At 46.2% G+C, this 13,382-nt stretch overlaps 1 protein-coding gene across 2 annotated transcripts; it reads left to right on the top strand.

Annotated features, from left to right (window-relative positions):
* Nucleotides 1–8,435: 8,435 nt before the first annotated feature.
* Nucleotides 8,436–11,501, top strand: LOC134056197 (galactosylgalactosylxylosylprotein 3-beta-glucuronosyltransferase 1-like). 2 transcript variants are annotated; one of them, XM_062512834.1, is made up of 4 exons: nt 8,436–8,574; nt 8,879–9,417; nt 10,635–10,931; nt 11,415–11,501. In XM_062512834.1, the coding sequence occupies exons 1-4, from the start codon at nt 8,463–8,465 to the stop codon at nt 11,499–11,501; spliced, it is 1,035 nt and encodes a 344-aa protein (XP_062368818.1). In that variant the 5' UTR covers nt 8,436–8,462. The 2 variants fall into 2 exon arrangements, with proteins under 2 accessions (XP_062368818.1, XP_062368809.1); XM_062512825.1 differs by having other exon boundaries at nt 8,463–8,574; nt 8,888–9,417.
* Nucleotides 11,502–13,382: the final 1,881 nt, after the last annotated feature.

The following is a 13,382-nucleotide window of genomic DNA, read 5'->3' on the forward strand; positions in this document are numbered from 1 at the left end:
GCATTCAAGGTACAAATCAAGCAGTGGACCATAACATATATCTGTGGTAGAAGACAATTCTCTGGGTGCTAATTTATCCATTCTACATTTGTTTCTAAAAGTGTCTGCATGATACTTGGATGCTGCACAGCAAGTGGCAAATATAATGAGTGCTGATGATTTATTTGGAGGAAGAATTCAGAATTAGCATTTTGGACCATCTCATCCAGTTACAAAGTGAGCATATTTCACAGAGCTCAGGGAGCTGCAACAGCAAAAATGTCTATCAAAGACACCAAAGTGGTATTTCTCCTCTCTCTAAGCTCACAAAACTAACACCTGCAGGATGTGGCATCAGTGCTGTCCGGTGTCCTCTCTGTCTTACCCACAAGAACACACTCTTGTGTCCACCCACAAGAACATTCTACACAAAGTTGCTGTTTGCACAATGCTTTTACTGATAGCATAATTTATCCAGCATCCCCAAATAAAAACTGAGGGGGGTTCTTGCCTTTGCACTGCACTCATTCTCTGCCCACAGTTGTTTCCATATAATAACATATCAGGGCTCTGATTCTTCAGGGGGCCAGCACACACACATGCAACCATTAAAATGACAGTATTTTCACAGATTTTGGGAAGACAGTAGACATATCTAGCTACACTGGTGTTTTAAATGGCATAACTACTGCCCCACTCATCTGCACTGTGATTTCAGCCAGAGTAGTTTTTTCTTTGCTTTCTTTTGCTCTCCCTAGGAATAATGGGGAAGTCCAGCAGGGAAGAGCATTTCAACATCGCCTTTGAAAGCAGGAGGAAAACAAACTGTCTAAATCAATCAGGAGTGTGCATTAGTGATAGCGTGTTCCTCTGGAGGTCTGCATTTGATATCATATTGGCACATAGCTGAGATCAAAACCTGTCTCTGTATCCTAGCTGCTACCAGAGGAACAGCATTGGCCTTTGGGCCCCATATCTTTACAAGGAGCTTGTGATCAATTTTATTTTTTCCCCCATAACAAGTACCTGTGAAAAGTAATTATCCATCAAATAATGCCTAATGGCTTTTTCTCTGAAAAAAGTAATTCTTCTCCATCTTTAAAAATGTTCTGGAAGGAAATACTATGGGTTTTTCCTTTCTGCTTTTGTAAAAAAGCTGTAAAATGACAGTTCCCACTCCTGCTGAACAGGCATCAGCTGTTTAGTCAGTAGGGAAAGCTCTGAATGAGATATACAGAAACTTTGGAACAATCCACTATCGTTTTTGCTTCCTTAGAATTATTTTGCCTCCTTTGGAAAAAAAAAAGTTTTTGTTGGCTAATGCAGATATTGGGCTGATTCATGCTGATACATTTGGAATTATTATTCTGTAATACTCATCAGCATCTAAAAAGGACCTCAATTCTGCCAGAGCTCAGCAGCAGGGAAGAGAAGCTGACGTGTGAATAAGCCCCTGAGTTCCCTTTCAAGAGAGAATAACTCCAAGCTTAGAGGTCTTTCAGGAGAGAGCTTGCTTTCTCAGGAGACATCTGGTGCCCCCTGCTTCTCTTCAGGCCTGAGTTACTAATCTTTCTTTGGGTATTTCTGGCTCCCCTGGATTATGGCTCTGCAGTGCAGGGAAACTGTGATGGGGCAAGGGACTGTGTTGCTCTGAGTTACAGCCCACCCTCGCCTATGCTCAGGGGCAGGAATGCGGTGACAGGTTATATGGATCAATCGTGAAGGACATTTGAGTCTGGGCTGATTAAAAATAGCCTGGCTTAGACTTCCTTTTTCAGGCTCTGGAAGGTTCCCTGCAAGGACAGGCTTTGCAGCCAAGTTCAAGGTCTAGTCTGTATTCAAACTGGGTTATCTCCATTCCTGCTGATAGCCCAGATAGTGTCTGGATACCCTTGATCTACCTGGGGGTAGCAGGCTAAACCTTGTGCTGTCTCTTAAGTATTGGCTCCTACGGGACCTAGCCAGCAGATTTAATTAGCTCCGTCAAAGTTTCTTTTTTGTTTTCTGTTGGTTTATTTATTTTTTTATTACTTGGAAGAAATCCCTATATAAAGCATCCCCCTCCTCCAGTCCATGCTCCAACACACAAGCCACATGTCTAGGACAAGAATGCTCTTCAGAAAGGTGCTGTGTAAACCTGTTTATGGACCAAGCTTTGAGGAATGCTCCACTTGGCTTCATGTGAGCAGTGGAGGGATGGGGGTTGTGCATGGTGTATTCCTGAGGAATAAGCCTGGTTTCTGGGCTGAAATAACTGTGCTCCCTTATAGTGAAGGGATCAGAGCTGGCAGGAGAGGAAGAAGCCTTCTTTTGCATCTGAGGAAAAGGCAAAGGGGCTTGGGAAGGGCAGCTGTTTCATTGGGAGTGACTCACTTCCTGGGGAAGTTGTCCCCACAGGAGCCTGTGCACCAAGGGATAGAGTATTGATGGGGCTGAGCCTTGAAACTACACAGCTGCTGGTAGTTCTGCTCTTCCTGCTGTGGAGAAGGACCTGGCCATTCTTCCCTGTATTGTTTTATTATTTGTAGTTCCCTGGGTTTTGTCTCTCCAGGGGACTCAGTTAATTTTCCTTTGCCCTCTGTCCCCATGAGCAGTAGGGGAATGCTCACCTCATTCACATTGCAGGTGTCATTTGCCTGCAGCCCTTCACCAGGCCTGCAGCAGAGAAATTATTAAAACCCCCAGCAGAAGAGCAGTCTTACACCTTGGGACAGAACCACAGTCTTCTACTATTCCTGGGCTACTGGGAGGTCAAGATCCCAGGTGTGGGATCAAAGGCTTTCTCTTGCCTGTTCCATGCACCTCTCCTATGAAGACAGGCTGAAAGAGTTGGGGCTGTTCAGCCTGGAGAAGAGAAGGCTCTGGGGAGACCTCAGAGCACCTTCAAGTACCTAAAAGGGGCTACAAGAGAGCTGGAGAAGGACTCTTTACTAAGGCATGTAATGAAAGGATAGGGGGAATGGGTTCAAGCTGAAAGAGGGTAGGCTTAGGTTAAGTATTAGTAAGGTGTTCTTCACTTTGAGGGTGGAGAGGCGCTGGCCCAGGCTGCCCAGAGCTGTTGTGGATAGCCTGTCCCTGGAAGTGTTCAAGGCCAGGTTGGATAGGGCTTTGAGAAACCCAGTCTAGTGGAAGGTGTCCCTGCCCACAGCAGGGGGTTTGGAGCTAGATGATCTTTAAGGTCCCTTCAAATCCAAAATAGTCCATTATTGTATGATTAACATTTCCCTTCTGGGAAAAACTGCTTATATTTTTTTCCCTTTGCTTTTCAGTCATCCAGTTCCAGCAGATTTCAGGGGAGAAATTGCTACTTTCTGAGCAGAAAACCAAATCTGCCTTTTCCCTTCTCTTTCCCAGCCCCACAAGTAATACAGCTGGATGTGAACCCTCAGGCACTGTCCTTTAGATCTAGCCTATCCTTTCTGTCCTACAACAATGCCTTGATGCCATTCCTGAAGACCTGTCTGGGGGTCAGAGGAGTCTTGATACTGAGAAATGCCCTGGTTTGGCTGTGCTTGCATGCTTATCCCAGAGCAATAACCCATTCCACCCACTTCTGTTGTTCTTTGAACCCATCCTCCCACTTTACTGTGCACATCTCAAACAGGAAGGCAGCTGCCTGGTGAGGGGAAGCACTGCAGCATCTCGGGTTACTTCAATTTTTGGCACTATTGTCAGTTTAGGCTGAAGGCTCTGATGGGCCCAAGGGAATGGGGAGAGAGGGGACAGTGGCTTCCTGTGCACTTCAGCAAGGCAAAGGCTGAGCTGGTGCTGCTCACCACAAATACCGGCGTGGTCATGAATTATGCATTCCTTGTTTAAAGAGAGGCTGCTCTCATCAATAATTGAAAGCTCCCTGCTCTGCCTTCAGCATCACATCTCCCACACCGGGAGTTAGGGAGCTCATGAAATCTGCATAGACTTCCTCAAGGTGGCTAGGGGCTGGTGGAGAGAGGCAGCAAAATGCAGGCAAAACAAACCAAAAACCCTACTGACAGCTTTGGTGTGCAAAATTAAGACTCATCTGCAGCTACCTGCAGGCCTGCTCCAGCCCTGCTCCTCACATCCCTGTCTCCTCCCCTCTCCACACCTGTCTCCTCCCAGGGTACGCACAGAATGCTAGGCTTGCAAACATGGCTCAAAACAAGATTAGGGAGCGTTTCTTGAAACTTTTGGCTCCGTTACCTGAGAGTAGTTTGCTTTGGGTGCTTGCCTAGAAAATCGCTACACTGGATGGCGGGATATGCCCAAGGGACAATTTCAACTGTGAAAATTGTCCCTCTGGGAAGGTAAGGATCTTTAGAGCCTGTGTCTGACTAGAGCTGTACAGTGCTGGGCCTGGGGTTGGTCCAGCATTCAGAGTCTTGTAAACCTGGCTCAGACAGGCCAGCTGCCCTGAACCAGAGGCTGGAAAATCACCTTCCGTGCAGAGCACCTTTTTGAAAGGTGTGGTTCTCATTCTGGATCAGGCAGACAGAGGGCAGAACCAAAACCTCAGAGGAAAACTAGCACAGCCTGTGTGATCCTAACCCATTTCTGAGTTATCAAAAAGGATGTAAATGGAGCAGCTTCTCAACAGGGCTGTTGGAAAATCAGAAGCACGGGAACGTTTCAGCCTTATAGTCCCCAGCCAGCTGTGTCTCTCCCTAACTTTTACCTTTCTCCCATTCATCCAGCATGTCCTTTCAAACACTCTGCAGCTCAGGGAGAAAGTCACTGCCTGGGTCATTTTGCAGCCTTGGAATCCTTATCCCTCTCTCAACAACTGGGTTGTCCTGCCTGTAACAAATTGTACTCTGTTGCTAATTAATCAACAACAGATGAAGGGATTGGTGACATGTGATGGTCTGAACCTCAGCCAGATAGATCTTGCTTCTCTTCATCATTATTCTGGGGAATCCAGCTCTTCCCCCTGTGTGCTTCTCTCACTGTCTTCTCCTGAATCCTTTCAGAATAATGTTCCCTGTGTCAGCACAGGAGCTTAAATGAGACTGAATGGTGCTGCATCCCAGGAGCTGAGAAGTCTGACAAAGCAGTGTGAAGCCAGAGTAGAATGAGAAACATTTTGTCCCTATCATGCACAGCTTTGTGCTCTGTGTGTTAGTTTATTTTTTAATGGAGAACAGAAGATTGATGTATAAAAATAAGAAGAGGGATGTGTAATTGGAAAACAGGTAAGAAGGCTACAAGAAGGCTACAGGCAGCATATTGAAGGCATCCATCAAACATTCAGTTAATGTTGTTAAGGGTGTGTAGCACAAACAAGGGCTGCAGGAGACACTAAGGAAAAAAATAAAAGGAAAGAATGGGGAATAGACAGGAGAGGAGAAATTAGCAAGGGAAGAGAAGAGCCAGCAAGAGCGTACAATCAATAATATTTGTATTGCAATCACATCCAAAGGCTCCTGTTGGGATCAGTGCCAGACTGTATAAGCACATTAAGAGATGGTCCCTGCCCTCTACAGCTTAAACCCAGGAATTACCAGATGAACGCAGGAGATGGGTTTAGATGATCGCAAAAATTTCTCTTGATCTTGAATCTCATTTAATAGGATCTACTCTGAGAGGGGTTAAAGGCAGAAAGAAGATAGCTGGTTGTGCCAAGAATACACACTGCAATGTTTACCAGCAGGCATGCAATTAATCCGAGCCACTTAGGAGACTTTGGTTTTAATTATAAAAAGTAGGTAAAAATATGTGCAGTAAGCATCTGTAAGCCCCACTGGGGCCATCAGCAGGCTACCCAGAGGCATCAATATGTGACTGGATTTTGATGCTGTGTTTCAAAAGGATGGACTGATGCTTTAATGGACCACTTTGTGGGAAATACTCCATGAGTGGTGGACATTAAGAGAATGCAAAGGGCCTTTGTGTGAGTAAGGACAGAAGACAAGGGCTAAAATTATTAGTAAGCCAGGGGATTTTCGTAGTTCTGGAAACAGGGAAGAAAAGAGACTCTGAAGGACTGAGAAAAGGCAGGTGAAAGCTACATCAACAGAGAAGAGCACGCATGATGGATGCAGGGGGAGACAGTGGGGGCAACAAGGTAACATTTTAAAGAAAAAATGAAGTATTCCAATAGAGATTTTTTAAAATGGCTTAAAGTCAGCTCCTCTGTGAGGTTCACAAGTTACCTGGGGCTTTTTGCAGGGTTTAATTTCTTCAGCCTTGCTTGCTTTAGAAAAGCAATAGAGAGAAGGTGCATGCAGAAATAAATAAGCACCGAGCACCAGGGGAGCTGCACACACAGACAGCATCTCCACTTGTTTGCAGTGTTTGGGAAGCATGAACAGGGCTGGCTGGAAGAGGGAGGAGGAGAAGAAAGAACTAGAAAAGGAATTCATTAGAAATTCTTCTAACTCTGATCCCCTCTCCTCTGTGCTTTATTGGTAACACGGCTGCCAGGGCTTCCTCCTCCTCTCTTTCCCTCCAGAAGCAACCAGAGTTTGCAGCAGTAACAGGTCTGCTGCATAGAAACGGTGTCTGTATAATTAAGGCCTTTTATTAAAGGGAAGAAGGACTGGCTGCCTGACTGGCTGCAGAGACACTGACAATCACAAGCATACTAGAGGAAGCAAGGAGCTGTGATGACCCTGAGCCAGGACCTGGGTGGGCCTAGGCATCTGCAGTTGTTAATAGCAATCCTTGGATTTCTTTTGTGGCTCTGTCTGTTCTCACAGCCATGATTGATGGGAAGCATTACTCTGTGCTGCTGTGCTGGTAAGATAAAAGATTTCCTGTAGGGAAAGCAGTCCCTGGTGTGGGTAACGCCATCCTGCCCTGTGTCCAGCCTGGATCTGTAGCTTCCCTATGCCTTTGGCACTAAAGCTTGAAGGACAGTCTTGTACCTGCCCCAGACCCACTCATCAGAAGTTAGCAGATCCAACATGTTTGCTGCACAAGGCTCCTGCTCACATCACCAAAACGCTCCTGTGTTCCCCTGGCCACACAGCTTCCTTGATCCACTTCTTCATCCGTTTTCTGTAGCATGAAAGTAGTGAAATGGGCACCATGGTGTTTCTTGAGTGGGGAGGTAAGAAACATTAGATATCAACACCACAAACGGTTTGGGTAGCAGTCAGTCTGAATACGTTTCCCTAAGGGATTACTCCAGCATTGGCATCATTGGTGTCTAACAAGGAACGAGCTTGTGTTGGAGTAATTTCCTTAATAGGGCTTATGAACATCCACTTGCCCACCAGAGGACTTGCTGAGACATGCTAGTCTTCTGTCAGATGTGGCTGAAATAGGACTAACAGTTAACGGTGGTAGGGCACTGATGAGCCCTGAAATTGCATAATCCTTGTTTTTTTCAGGACACCAAGGCAAAATGTCAGAGAAACAATTAAAAACAGATTCTAAGAGGTCACAGAGGATGAATTTAGAATAGCATCTCCTAATATCTTTCAGGAGTACTCTGTGGCTGCTCTCACGGGAGAGCCCTTTTACACCAGTTGTCATTCTTCTTCTCGCACAACTCTCTAAGGCTGAAGCAAGGCAATCCTTTGCCTCTGAACAGATGAGGAGCTGCTGGACCCACATCCTGGGCAAGGAGCTGCTTTTAAACAAAATGTGCCTGTGTCCCTTTGAGGACCTTTGTTTTAGTTGACTGGTCTTCAGTACACTTAAAAATCCTTAGCAGAGCAGGAATTTAGAGCCAACCAGTTTGAACCTCCTTTCAATCTTTTGTATCAGCATGATTCCATTAATCTCTTCCCTCAAAATGCTTGCAGCCTAGGAGTGCGGGGGAACCTGGCAGGGCCTGGTGGGTGCTCCAAAGTCTGTGATTTCAACTAAATGAAGCAATAGCCAAACCACAAGCAGAAAGGGATGTGGGATAATTAAGCATTCAGCAGGCATCACCAGCACTGTGGAATGACTAAGGCAGGGATTTTGTGGAACACTTAGTAGGTGATAGCCTGCATGCCTGATTGCCTCAATGCATCTGCCTAAGGTGTGTCAATTAACACTGCAGAAGTGTTAAGAGGTGCTGGCTATCTAGAGGATGGCTGACATCTGACTATGTTGTCCAGTTGCATATTCAGGCACACAAATCTTGCACACAGTTCTAAAAAGTTGTACAAAAGAAGCAAATTAAATGGTCACCACAAAGCTCAGGAATGAACACAAGTCTCAAAAGGGGGCGGGGAGGGGGGTGCAAGTAGCAGTCCTCTCCAGCTTCAGAATCAGTAACATGAACAACCCTAACTCAAGGACAGTGGTTTCATCATGGGATAATGGGAGGTTTTTAGAGCAACAGAAATAGTTAAAAGATTCCATAGCACCAGAGCTGGCCAAGTTGGATAATGGTTTAGACTTGAAACGTTAATGGAGCTCCTTGAAAACTTAGTCAGCACTTTGCTGGATTGGAGCCAAACGTTTGTCATGCCTCCCTGCATTTTTGGTGACTGATATTTTGGAGGCCTTACTCTTTTTCCTTTTCTAAAAGGTAGAGAGATGCCTGGGCACTGGAAGCTCCCTGCAGCATGCTGAGGAGACGTAACCTTCTTACCACGCTCCTGATTGCCTTGCCATGGGCTCTTCTCCTGACCTTGTGGCACCAGTACCCAACCACCCACTACCTCAGCCTGCTGAGAAGTAAGTGCAAAAGTTCTGCTATCAATGTGCTGGAGGCTGTGATGACTTCTGTTGCAAACCCTCAGCAGGGATGCTCTCTCATGGGAAGGGTTAAACAAAGACAGACTTGCCTGAAGGCGCCCTCGGGATTTGCTGACAGCAGGAACATAAAGAGCATGTTAAGTAATGCACCTTAGGCTGGCTTTGGAGAGAAGATGCAGCACTAACTCCAGACAGATGTGTGCCTCCTTGGACAGGAGGTAGCCTGTTAGTTATCAGTCCTCTGACATCTTTTTTCCCTCTTTCTTCCTTTGTTTCATCCTAGAAGAGACAGATGAGAATGTGACCTCTAAAGCTCTCCTTAACGGTACATCTGCACGGAGAGAAGAAGGCTTCCCATCATGCACTCGGCAGCAGCAAAGCATAGGGGCAATGCCTAAAATAATCCAGAATTATGTGTACTCCAGGCCTCCCCCGTGGTCAGACAGCCTGCCGACCATCTTTGTTATCACCCCAACCTACACCCGGCCAGTGCAAAAAGCTGAGCTGACTCGTCTAGCCAACACCTTCCTCCACGTACAGAACCTGCACTGGGTGGTGGTGGAGGACTCTCCGCGGAGGACCAACCTTGTATCCAACCTGCTGGAGAAAGCTGGGCTCAACTTCACCCACCTCAACGTGGAGACACCCAAAAGCCTGAAGCTGGGTCTGTCCTGGATCCCATCCCACACCCCAAGGGGTACGCTACAGAGGAACCTGGGGCTGCACTGGCTGAGGGACAGCTTCAGCAACACCTCACCACCAGAAGGTGTAGTCTATTTTGCTGATGATGATAACACCTACAGCCTGGAGCTCTTTGAGGAGGTAAGAGACATAAAATTACAAGGGACAGAAAAGCAGGATAGAGTTGCAGAGCCTCTTAAGCCCAGTTGCACTTGCAAGGACCTCACCCACTCTGCATGGGGTGGCAGCTGGCTATAGGGCAGATGCAAGCTGAAGGGGCAAAGAATACATTTGCCATTCTGTGGGCTGCAGATGTAAACAGCTACTCACACACCATTGCACCAGCTAGAGTTCCTCTTGCCAGGAACCACAGGATACTTACCTCAGAATTTACACCTCTCCTCAGGAAGAGCTGACCTAATTTAAATAAGCATCAAAGACAAACTTCTGGCAAGGTGTAAATCTGCACTGTTGTAGGGGTGTGATGGATAGGCTATGATAGAAAAGTTGTCTGACTTTCTATCCACATTTGCTCCTTGGCCGCCCTTCAGTTCTCTAGGTTCCAGCCACCACAACAGAGCTGTGGCTCTGGGATCACCCAAACCTGCCCAGACTTCTGCTGGAGACCTGGCTTTTGTGAGATGCCAAGCTTATTGTAAACTTGCAAAAATCCAGTAAACTCTCTTGTCACCAATATAAGCCAAATTGTACTAAGCCGCTTGAAGAGCAGAATTATGCATCAGAACATATTTCCAGTTTTCAGAGTTGTTAGGTCTCTGTTAAGCTCATCCTTTCTTACTTCCTTCCAGGTCCTTTCTGAAAATTTCAATGGATCCCCACACTTCTAGGCAGTAGCAATGGATGGAAAAACAAAGCAGGAGGTGGGGGGAGAAACTGGAATAGATGAGGACAAAGATGAATCAGTTAAGGGGATTTACTTGCATGAGTGTGAAGCTGGAGTGAATGGAGTTGATAATACAGAGCTAGAGTCCTGGTAAAAGTAATATTTGGCACTTACAAAATGATAAAATTCTACCATAAAAGGTAAAAGTTCAAATGGGATGAGAAAACCAGAGGTTTTCATTCTTCTGAGGGACTGAATGTGGGCACGGAAAAGGAGTGAGTCTGTTGTTCAGAGAATAATGTGCTAAGAATTTGCCTTGTGGCTGTGGAAGCTGTAGCTCTTCAAGCAGCAGCACAGATGAACTAGAGCTTGTGCTGTTGAGAGCAATTTTGATTGCGTAGGAAGTCAGTGGGAGAGGACAGGTGCCAATGAAGGCAGAGCATGGTGCACTAATGGGTTGGGACAAACGTGGTGGGGTTGAATTCTCACAGCACTGTCTCTTTCTGGCACACAGATGCGCTACACAAGGCGGGTCTCAGTCTGGCCAGTGGCATTCGTCGGGGGGCTGCGATATGAATCCCCAAAAGTGAACCCAGCAGGAAAGGTGGTGGGCTGGAAAACCGTCTTTGACCCTAATCGTCCATTTGCTATTGACATGGCTGGATTTGCTATCAGCATCAAGTTGATTTTAGAGAAGCCTCACGCCAGTTTCAAGCTGGAGGGAGTTAAAGGAGGCTACCAGGAAACTAGTCTGCTGAAGGATTTAGTGACTATGGATGGGCTGGAGCCCAAAGCAGCTAACTGCACAAAGGTGCGTAGGACAAAAAATCTCAAAGATACAGTCTTCTTGCTGGGTGTTGGCTGCTTTTACAACCTCATGCCTCACTCTTCCACCTTTCAGTGTGCCTGCCCTGCACTGGCACATGTCAGTGCCAGATGATGCTGGGACAGACAGATGCCTGCTAAATTCTTCACAGATGTGAAGCTCAGAGAGAGCTGAGGAGCAGTGCTAAGCATTCTGTGTTAGTAAAGAATGTCAGATGTACAATTTGTGCCCAGATTGCTTCTCTGAAATCCAGGAGGATTGGAAGAGGGTTGAGTCTGTAATTTTGCTCTAGAATGATCCCTCCTCCTTTCATGCGCCCATGAAGTGTCTCCCAGGATCAACCCCTTTGAATCACATGCTTCAAACAGCCATGAGCTTCACTTCTCTGAGGATCCCACCCAATGGGTGCAGCACTTTCATTGTTTCCATGCTATTCAGAATGCCTGAACTCTTTGTACTTCCCTCTAGGTGTTGGTTTGGCACACAAGAACTGAGAGGCCCACTCTGGTTAATGAAGGCAAGCGTGGGTTTACAGACCCCAGAGTAGAGGTGTAAGCAGAGAGCCAGCTCCAGGATGTGAGTATCTTTGTCTTTATTGTTTTTAACAAGGCAAATAATCTATACCCGTTTCCTTATTTCTGCTATGATTTCCTGAAAAACTGCATATGGGACTGCTCCGGTAATTCACCATGCCACCCTTTGTACAAGAAGTAGATTATCATCTTTATCCATGTATGCTCTGTATTTCTTGCTCATTCAAGCCTCTTTGCAGATCATATGGGAATTTTGCCTGACAGAGAAAAGTGACAGCACAATCCCCCAGTTTCACTCAGGTATTAATGACAAGCCAAATTCCTTGTCCCTGGACTCTTTCATCCAGCTCTGAACTCCCTTTGGTGTGAGAGTTGTCCTATGAGATCACATTTCTCCCAGGCAATCTTTTGTCCTGGCAGCCCTGCCACCTGTGCAGTGCTTCATGCATCCCCCTTCAGTTTTTATCCTGCATGAACAGCTGTGGTGTGGGTGCAGCAGGGAAAGGCTGATGGAATGCTAAGAGCACCTCAGAACAGGAACCAGCAAAGCACAACCTACACAGATTCTCTCAGTTTGAGGTGCTTGGTACCAATGCTACCAGAGCCAAGAGTACACCTGCTGCTGAGGAGAAATAGTGAATATTCTAGGAAGCGCCTTTGCAGTTCAGAGAGCGAGGCTCAGCAGCAGGATGGGGGATTATGGCAACCACCACAGGTGAGGCAGGAATGTATCAGAGATCACTGATATGTTCTTAGAAAGAGAATGATGATGAAGAAGCATTCAGATGCCATGCCCTCTGATCTCAAATTCCTGCCCCAAAAGTCCCAAAAGAATAAAAGTATCCCAATTTTGAAGTAGCCAGCTCTTTCTGAAATGACTTGTATCTGTGTCAGGACAGAGGATGCTGAATGATTTAGTCCTACTTTGGAAGATATTCCAGGAGTGCTTTTAGTTTTGACCCCAATATACACCTCTGCTCAGCTCTACCAGTAGAAATAAAAACTGTCAGCTTTTATACAGGCAGTCATGAGTATTTCAACTCCTGCACTGATCTCCTGTGTGCATCACTAGTAGCTGCACTCATCCCACAGCACTTCATGATCTCTGAGTGACAGCCACACAAATAGTGCAATTCAATCCCAGTGCCTGCACACCCAGCAGCAGATGGAAGGGACTGGAGTCAGTTGTCTAAACAAAGACACCTGGTGCCACCTTAGTGACCCTGGGTTGCCTACCTGTCCCTCCTACAGGGCACAAACCCTGTACCAATTCTGACAGCTTGTTATTAATATTACAGATATCCTAGAAACCCATAAATGATGCAAGATATACCTGTGCTTAGCCAGCAGCTCCTCTTTTCACCAGTGCTTTTGTGAGATCCACTAGCAGCAGCAGGATCATTTCACACACTCACCCATGCTGAGTCTGAAGTTGCCTAAAGCTATGATTGCCCGAACTCAGCTCATAAGGATTCACAGTCCAGTTAGCTGCTCTGGAGGAATCACTTGCTTTGTACAGGCCTATAAAAACTCAGATAGATTAGACCCTCCATCCCTACTTGCCAGAGGAGGGTCTGACTGCTCCATTGGAGATGCAGAGTGCAGATGTGATCTTTCACAGATGTGCCATTTATAGATGGACACTTTCGTCTTCACGTTTCTCCTTTGCCAAACACTCAGGCATCCTTCATAAGAAATGCAATGCACCAGCTATGGAGTCTCATGAGAATGGCTCCCCATGAGTCATTTGTTGTGCGAAAGGAAAACAACCAGTCTAAAAGATCAAGACACTGCCACTGATTCGCTCAGCAGGATTTGTACCTTTATCCAAGCCATCCTTTCCAATAGTTTCAAGAATATTGTTGGCTGGATCAGCCCTGCTGGTTTTTAAGGATCTTTGCAC

This window comes from Cinclus cinclus, chromosome 2 (genome assembly GCF_963662255.1).
Source record: "Cinclus cinclus chromosome 2, bCinCin1.1, whole genome shotgun sequence".
Lineage (NCBI taxonomy): Eukaryota > Metazoa > Chordata > Aves > Passeriformes > Cinclidae > Cinclus > Cinclus cinclus.